This window comes from Argentina anserina, chromosome 6 (genome assembly GCF_933775445.1).
Source record: "Argentina anserina chromosome 6, drPotAnse1.1, whole genome shotgun sequence".
NCBI classification, from domain to species: domain Eukaryota; kingdom Viridiplantae; phylum Streptophyta; class Magnoliopsida; order Rosales; family Rosaceae; genus Argentina; species Argentina anserina.
Window position 1 is genome coordinate 1,758,383 of NC_065877.1, and position 8,398 is coordinate 1,766,780.

Genomic DNA, 8,398 nt, shown 5'->3' on the forward strand with positions numbered 1-8,398 from the left:
AAGTTGGTCGTACATGTTCAATCAATTAACTCACTTGAAGCAAAATGAACACACACAAAAAAGAAGAAGCAAAATTTGTTATTTCTTACCGTAAAATCGATTTTCGACGGAATGAAAAAGACATATAACCAAAGGTTATTGATCCAAAAAAAAAAAACCAACCAAAGGTTCAGAAACCAGAACTGTCAGCGTAAGTGAGTAACAACCAAAACGACGGCGCTTCGTCAAAACTCTGACGTATAAACATGGCAGAGCTCATGTTTGGTGTAGAGTAGAGTCTTATTCTGTACTGCTCCTCTGACAGTGAAAGTAGAAACACAATCATATAAAGATTGGTGTGATAAAGAATATTGATACCCATAGAAAAGCCCCACACTTTAACACTGCTCTGTCTCTCCTTATCGTTCTTGCTGCTTTTTGGTATCTTAGCCTCTCGAAATTGAGCTGACCCACGAAGGTGAATGGCTCTCTCACCCTTTTGGTTGAATACCCAGATCGTTTTCTTGCATTTGATTGCTTAAAGGTTGACTCTTTGATGATTGTGAGTGTTATCAGTTGTGGTGTCAATTGGGTTTTTGTGATTGATTTTGGTAGTGATTGTATATGTTTGGATGTGGGTTTTGATGTTGGTAATGGAAAGTTGCTTCCTTTGATCGTCTGTAAGGTAGAGTAAGTAGTTCATTGTATGTTTGAGATTCTGGGTTTTGGTTGGCATGAAACTTGGAAATTACTGTGGTTGCTGAGAATGATGTTGTTAGTTGATCAGTTGTATATTCTGTTTGAATATTGTTATGATCAAGATGGTTGTTGATGTTGAGCATTGTGCTTTACGATTTCGGTCATATTAAGCTAAGGTAACAAGAAACTGCAGTGGGCACATGAATTAGTCATAAGCTTATGCAATATGTTGGTTAGTTGTAGTAGTTACTAGGGAAGATGAGGTTCTATAGTGGGTAGTTTTTGGCTGTTTCCTTTTTTCAATGATATCGTGGTTGTAATCAATAGTATTACAACGGCAGAGAAAATGTTAAAGGTTTGTAAACAACTTGTTTGAGAATTAGAGAATGCTCGAAAGAAATCATGGAAATGGCAAGTGGTTAGCTGGTTTCCTGATTTTGTATTTCAAAGATGCAAATTGCAGCTTGATCATAGAATTACGCAATTGGCTTCGTGATATACAAAAATGTGAAATATGTTAAGTTCTTGAACTCCCACCAAACAATTGGCTAACTTGAATTTGCATTAAAGGTGGTTGTTAGATTTTTATTTACACTTTTTGCATGATCATGCTATACTATGAGGTTGCTGGTCCAATGAGATTAGTTATAGGCTTTTCGTTATAGCTAAGCATATGAAAATAATCAAAATTATATGCTGTTGCTAGATCCTGCATTCATTTTTTCTCTTTGTACTTGCTCAAAACATTACAAAGTGTGCTCTTGTATTATGCTTCTTCAAAAGGATCTGAGCTTCAGTTATTTTGTGTTTTTTTTTGTTTTTTAATTCTATAATAGCCTACTTTTTCCCAGAATAGGGTGTAAGGTAAAACTGAGGGTTTTTTTTTTTTTTCAAATGATGTTAATGTATGTTATCTGTATACAGGCATGTATAAGAACCAATTGCAAGAGTTAGCTCAGAGAAGTTGTTTTAATTTGCCCTCTTACTCATGTATCCGGGAAGGTCCAGATCATGCCCCTCGATTCAAAGCAACTGTCAACTTCAATGGAGAAACTTTTGAAAGTCCTGCCTTTTGCACTACCCTTAGACAGGCAGAACATGCTGCAGCAGAGGTTGCATTAAACACACTTGCAAGAAGAGGACCTTCAAGAGCATTGGCTGCAAGAGTATTGGTGAGTAGCAAAAGTCCATGTGATTTCCGTCTTTAATGTATAGGTTTCCATTTTCTAGATGTATACACAATGTGTCGACACCTGTTCAAGCTAACTAATATGTCAGGTCCCATATTGTTTCCATGGATTCTACAACTTGATTGGCAACTGGCGTTCTACCCTAATTTGATGCAAACTGCGGTAGATCATAGCTGATTGATGCTTATAATTGCACAGGATGAAACTGGAGTTTACAAGAACTTGCTTCAGGAGACTGCTCACAGAGCTGGTTTGAACCTTCCTGTTTATACAACTGTTCGATCTGGACCAGGTCACATTCCTGTTTTTTCATGTAATGTTGAGCTAGGAGGAATGAATTTCGTTGGGGACCCAGCTAGGACAAAGAAACAAGCTCAGAAAAATGCTGCTGTAGCTGCTTGGACATCCCTGAAAAGACGTATGCACTATCTCATTACTATTACTTTTACGTCTTATCCTAAGTAGATTTGTTAGAACTTAATCAAAGAAGCATATATAATTTAGCTTTGAAAATTTGCATGCGTTTTCTGCATTTGGCTGCTTACAATTCAATTAAAAAGTTTGGCTAAAAACAAATTTCAGTGAAACAACTCTTTATAATTTATATACTTAAATTACTCTTTTACTTATGCAGTGGCTCAACATGATTCATCTTCTCCCTTAATGGAGTCCCAAGGCATTGGCGAACAGGAACGAGTCATAATATCTCGTATACTTGAACATTTGCGTCCATCTGAACCTAAGAACCCTCGAAATGATCGGAGACATGGACAACATGGATACACTCCCAGCTGCAGCGATTCTACTCTGCCAACACCAAGCCTATATCCAATGCAAATACATAACTGGGCTTATTCGAATTATTCCACTGAACTAGCCATGTATCAATTATGGCAGCAAGAGCAGTTACTACAACAACAGAACCGATGGTTGGCATTTCCTGTTTTACCATCTGTTCCGTCCGTTCCTCAAATCTATCCATTTATGCAATCCATGCTTCACCCAGATCATTGTCTCTACTTTCCATCAAGGCAAGAACAGTCAACCTCTCATGGACCCAAAATTACAATCTCTACTTCAGCCTCATCATTCTGCTTCTCAAATGATATGGTTCCTAACCCGATCAGGGGCAAGTCCACAGTGACTATTCAAGAGATACAGGAAGAAAAATCAGAAGAATCACTGGAGTACTCTCCTTCTGTAATGCCATCTCCCTTTGGACTTGGAACCAGTACAACCGAACAAAGAATCCAAGAACAAGTGCGGGATGGCAAGCAAAATCTTCTCGAGCTGGGAAGCAGAATTGAAAACCTTAAGCTGGAAGGGAAACAGACTGGGCAATCTCAATGGGGTAACACAGGGACCATGGATTCTAGTTTCACGCCCAATGATTTTCGGTTACAAAATCCTCCAAGAATGAGTTCTCCTAGAGGCCTTAGACCACCATCTGCTGCAGATCATGTACTGATAAGAACTGAAAGACCCACTTCCTCACTGGGGTCTGGACTATCTAGACCACAGAATTTGCCAACCAGGTTCCCTGCTCCACCAAGAATGAGAGCTGGAATGCCTTCTTACTCAGCTACACCATCACTTGAAAGAATGGAATTTGGCAGACCAAGACATAGCTTCATGGCACCAGCTGTTCGAATTAGAACAGTTGTACCGGTTTGTTCAGCTCCACCAGCAAGAAGCATGCAAAGTTCTAGTCAGGAGACGGTGATACCTAACATGCAGAAGAACGATACTAGTCAACACAACATGTCAAAACCAAGTTAAGAGCTTTATTTTCTTCATACATGAACCAAGCATAGATAATACAGAAAGCCCCTTTGAATCTGAATCAGGTTCTGGTGTGAGCATATAGGGGTCTTAAGAGAAGCAATTGGTGCTTCTACAGAGTGAATAGTTCAATAAATGAGTAGCTCTCTTAGGAGTTACCTGTATAAATTTGATACTCATCTGCTTAGCTTAATCAGGGTCCAGAACATCCATTCTGATCTCTTATACATATAATACCAATTTTGAAGAGGTCTGATCTGAGACGTGGTTAGCGAAATTGCTTTGCACAATCTGTCCGGAAGTCAATGTCGTGATCCTTCATTCCTTCTTACTTCATTGTTCATACTTAATATTTCATACAATGTCATGAGGGCAATCTCCACGATGCAGCCAAAAATGTTTGGTTATACACTTATACTAACTTTCATGAACTATACTTTATCGACTTCAGGTCATAAACTTTCATCAACTAAGGTGCAATCAACAAAACAAATGGAGATCCCAGATGAACCCTGAACCATACCACTGATACCAGTGAACCAAAACCCTAATATTATCATATGTTATGTTGCTCACGGAAGCATCTGTACACCCGTCTTCTGTACTCGCCACGTATCAAGCCACATAACTTCTGTGCAATTTTGGACAGAAATACCCAGACTAACTTTCCCCAATCCCTAAACTACCCAGGAAATTAACACGTGTCGTCAGTAAAATCTCTTACCTGTTACATAAAAGTCCTATATAAATTAAAGCATCCTCTCTCTCCCTCTTGGCCTTTAAACCCTAGACCCTGACCTTTGCCTCCACTTCCTCCCTCTAAACGCAGCCGAACCTCCACAGCAGCCAAATTCAGAGGTAAACTTGACCTGGGCTCTTATGGGTTTATCCTTTGGTTCTTCTCTGCTGCTAAAGTTTGGAGCTTTAGCGTTTACAAGCTTGATCCTTTGTCTCTGTTTTCAGAGGCCTTTATGGGTCTGAAGGTTGTTGCTTTTCAGTGATTGGTTTCAGGGACTTACTTGGGTTTATGGTGTTTTTTTTTGTTGTTGTGTAGGGTTTTGTGTTGGAGGAAAACTGCGAAAATGCTTCTCTTGTTTGAAAACCCTGGAGGGTTTATGCTCTTCAAAGTGTTGAAAGATGACGGCAAGTTCACCAAAGCTGAGGTAATCACACTCTCAAGGCTTTTGTATGTAATCTGGGTTTGATTTATGTGTAAATGTAATCCATGTGTTGAGCTGGTTGTAAAGTAAAGGTAGTTGCAGTTTTGTAGTCTGGTTACTCTGTTTTGTAGTGGGGAGTTATGTATAGATTCTAGATTTGTGTCATTGAAATAACTGATTTTCCTCACCGTTTGAGTTCTGGGTTTAAGTTTCTCTCATGTTGAATTGCATTGCAGGCGAAGGACATAGCAAAGGAATTTGAAACTGGAGACTCAGCAAGAAAGGTCATTTCTCGTTGTGTATCTGCTTAGTGTACATTGTTCTGTGTGTGATATGTGTTTTATAGACTATATACTCTGATAGATTTGCCATGTCTTTGCTTGCTTTTAGTATTTAATGTGTATCATGGTATGGATGTGCAGGTCATAAAACTGAAAGCTTTCTCCAAGTTTGATAATATGTCTGAGGCTTTGGAGGCAGCAACGATGTTGATTGAGGGTAAAACCACCAAAGATCTGCGCAAGTTCTTGAAGAAGCACTGCGAGGGTGAAACTTTGGGTGTTGCAGATTCAAAGCTAGGAAATATCATTAAGGAGAAACTGGTAAGGAAGCGTGAAAGTTGCCATTGATGAAGATATGATTAGAAAGAGTAGTCTGTTGTTATCTTATGTTTCCATGTAAGTTGATGGATTTTTAATTCTTGCAGAAAATTGAATGTGTTCATGACAATGCTGTGATGGAGTTGATGAGAGGTATTAGAAGTCAGTTGAATGAACTTGTAATGGGTCTACAAGATGAGGCGCCAATGGCCTTGGGTTTGTCTCATAGCTTATCTCGATACAAGCTCAAGTTCAGTGCCGATAAGGTGTGTATTCTTTAATCTTACAACCTAACTCTTGAATAATATAAGTAAAGGATGGATTGCCATTTGTCAAGAATAGAGCAATATTCATTGGTGCATTGGGTTGTGCATTTGTATGGCCCAAGATTAACAATACATTTTTTTGTCACAGTATAATGGTGCTAGGTATCCAGCTTGGTTATTTATGTTCTTTGAGCGTATTGCATATTGACTGGTGGATTTCGAATGATTTTGCAATGAAATCTAAACTACTGTATTTTATTTTATGTTGTTCTGTGTTTGTTTTTCTTTTCTTCTCCTAGTTGAATTTAAAGGAAGACGAAGAGTACCTTTAGTATGGTTTTTGTATTCTATTTATATGTGCTCTGTTGTGAAATGACTGCACGTGCACAAAATCTAATAACTGAGTAATATGTATTTTAGGGTTTGCATATTTAGTTATCAGGACTGGTAGTGTATCAGTAAAATGAACTGGATAAAGTGAAATTTGCAAATAAATTTTTATGTCTCCAATGTGGCTCAGCGTTATGTACTGAATATAGTTTTCTGAGCTGTAATTCCTGATATATCACTATGTTTCAGGTTGATACAATGGTTATTCAAGCCATTGGTTTGCTTGATGATCTTGATAAAGAGCTAAATACATATGCAATGAGAGTTCGAGAATGGTACGGTTGGCATTTTCCAGAACTTGCTAAGATCATACAGGAAAATATTGCTTATGCCAAGGCAGTAAAGCTGATGGGTTTTCGTGTTAATGCAGCAAAGCTTGATTTCTCAGAGGTAATAATTGGTTATGTATCATTATACTTTTGTGAACCCATAATTTGCATTGTAGTTGCATGACTATTATGAGGTGGAAGTATTGAATCATTTCTTTGGTCAATTTATTTCAGATATTATCGGATGAGGTTGAGACTGAACTGAAAGAAGCAGCTGTCATATCTATGGGAACTGAAATTAGTGACCTTGATTTGATTAACATCCAAGAACTCTGTGAGCAAGTTCTTTCTCTATCTGAGTATAGAGCCCAGCTATATGATTATCTAAAAACAAGGATGAACACCATTGCACCAAATTTGACTGCTCTGGTTGGGGAGCTTGTTGGTGCTCGCCTCATTGCCCATGGTGGTAGCTTGGTGAACCTTGCAAAGCAGCCTGGGAGCACGATTCAGATTCTTGGAGCTGAAAAGGCTCTCTTCAGGGCCCTCAAGACTAAGCATGCAACTCCAAAATATGGGCTTATCTACCATGCATCCTTGGTTGGTCAAGCAGCACCAAAGCTCAAGGGTAAAATCTCTCGTACGCTTGCTAGCAAAGCTGCTATTAACATTAGAATCGATGCTCTTAGAGAGGGAGACAGCCTAGATAACTCGATGGGAGTGGAAAGTCGAGCCAAAGTGGAAGCACGGATAAGGAGTCTTGAAGGCAAAGCTTTGAGTCAGTCTGCTGGATCAGCTAAAGGAAAACCATTGATAGAAGCGTATGACAAGGATCGCAAGAAGGGAAATGGAGGATTGATAACTGCTGCCAAGGTTTGACATTTGTTTTGTAGTTCTACATTAGCCGGTTAATTATGTTGAGTATCAGCTTATAATGACTTTTTGTGCTCTTTGTAGGCATATAATCCTGCTGCAGATTCAGTTCTTGGGCAGACCACTCCTGCTGGAAAGACTGATGAAACAATGAAGGAGAAGAAGAAAAGGAAGAAGGATGATGACGAGGACATGACTGAGACAAATGACAATGTAGAACCACAAGATGAAGAGCCAGTGAAGAAAGAAAAGAAGAAAAAGAAAAAATCTTCAGCTGAGGATGCCGAGGTACAGAATGGCGAGGGAGAGAAGAAGAAAAGGAAAAGAAAACACGCCGAAGAAGAGGAAGAGGCTGAAGCTCCAAGCAAGAAGAAAGAGAAGAAGAAAAAGAAGAAGAGTGAGGATTAAGGAACTTGGGCAACTACTCGGCAATTTTGGTCAACTTAGGCACTCAGTCGGCTTTTCTATATATAGAATATGTCTTGTGTTGTTTTATCACTTTGCTAGTGTGGACATTTGTTATGTAACCCCTAATTTATTTTTCTATGGACATCTGTTGCATGAAGTTGGTCAAAAGAGTCATATTTAAGTATCATCTATTTTTTAGTTTGTATCCTGAAATCCTGTCCATTTCGACCATTTTCAGATTTTAATTTGCCTGCGGCTGTAAATCATGTCTTTTTTTACTATATGGATGCCAACCTTTTGGCCCTCTCCTGGATTCTATTTCAGTACTTGAACGCTTTGCACTTTGCAAGGTCACCACTGCACTTCTATGAAGAGATCTTTTGTTCATATTTGACAATTGGTCAATCGTCTTTTCGTGATGTTACAAATTGTCTGCTGCGAATACAGAAGAATGATTCTGATCCGTCAATTAAGGAAATCAACAGGAAACTAAGATTGAGGAGGAGGCAGAGGCTTGTTCATTATTCCAGATGCCAACATAAGGTGGAAGAATGAAGTTGCAGACCAACCATAGTAAATGCCAGGTCGCAAGACATAATTAAGTTCCAATTGCAGTGTATAACACCAAACATCCAATATCACAAGGCTTCTTTACCCGACACAAGATTAATATAGTGAGGAGCACCATAACTTGCATCAGTAACTTTAACCTCACCCATTTCATTATCATTTACTATCATATCATATACACTAGCACTGAGGCAAAGACCATAATCATCAAAA

General features: G+C 38.8%; 3 protein-coding genes across 3 annotated transcripts in view; 2 read left to right on the plus strand and 1 right to left on the minus strand.

Annotated features, from left to right (window-relative positions):
- LOC126800743 (elongation factor 2-like) overlaps nt 1-8,398 on the minus strand; it is a 138,644-nt gene that overhangs the window by 58,902 nt on the left and 71,344 nt on the right. The gene's annotated exons all lie outside the window — the stretch shown is intronic.
- Nucleotides 291-3,921, plus strand: LOC126800754 (double-stranded RNA-binding protein 2-like). Its single transcript, XM_050528166.1, has 4 exons — nt 291-457; nt 1,603-1,850; nt 2,067-2,286; nt 2,503-3,921. The coding sequence occupies exons 2-4, from the start codon at nt 1,605-1,607 to the stop codon at nt 3,645-3,647; spliced, it is 1,611 nt and encodes a 536-aa protein (XP_050384123.1). The 5' UTR covers nt 291-457; nt 1,603-1,604; the 3' UTR covers nt 3,648-3,921.
- LOC126800753 (probable nucleolar protein 5-2) lies at nt 4,436-7,828 on the plus strand. The gene is made up of 8 exons (XM_050528165.1): nt 4,436-4,508; nt 4,705-4,813; nt 5,047-5,094; nt 5,233-5,412; nt 5,517-5,675; nt 6,255-6,455; nt 6,569-7,207; nt 7,292-7,828. The coding sequence occupies exons 2-8, from the start codon at nt 4,733-4,735 to the stop codon at nt 7,613-7,615; spliced, it is 1,632 nt and encodes a 543-aa protein (XP_050384122.1). The 5' UTR covers nt 4,436-4,508; nt 4,705-4,732; the 3' UTR covers nt 7,616-7,828.

Coding starts and splice junctions, on each gene's coding strand:
- LOC126800753 (XM_050528165.1), top strand. CDS start 4,733: ATGCTTCTCTTGTTTGAAAACCCTGGAGGGTTTATGCTCTTCAAAGTG. Junction 5,676..6,254: donor TCAAGTTCAGTGCCGATAAG/GTGTGTATTCTT, acceptor ACTATGTTTCAG/GTTGATACAATGGTTATTCA. Junction 7,208..7,291: donor GATTGATAACTGCTGCCAAG/GTTTGACATTTG, acceptor TGCTCTTTGTAG/GCATATAATCCTGCTGCAGA.
- LOC126800754 (XM_050528166.1), top strand. CDS start 1,605: ATGTATAAGAACCAATTGCAAGAGTTAGCTCAGAGAAGTTGTTTTAAT. Junction 1,851..2,066: donor CATTGGCTGCAAGAGTATTG/GTGAGTAGCAAA, acceptor ATAATTGCACAG/GATGAAACTGGAGTTTACAA. Junction 2,287..2,502: donor TTGGACATCCCTGAAAAGAC/GTATGCACTATC, acceptor TTACTTATGCAG/TGGCTCAACATGATTCATCT.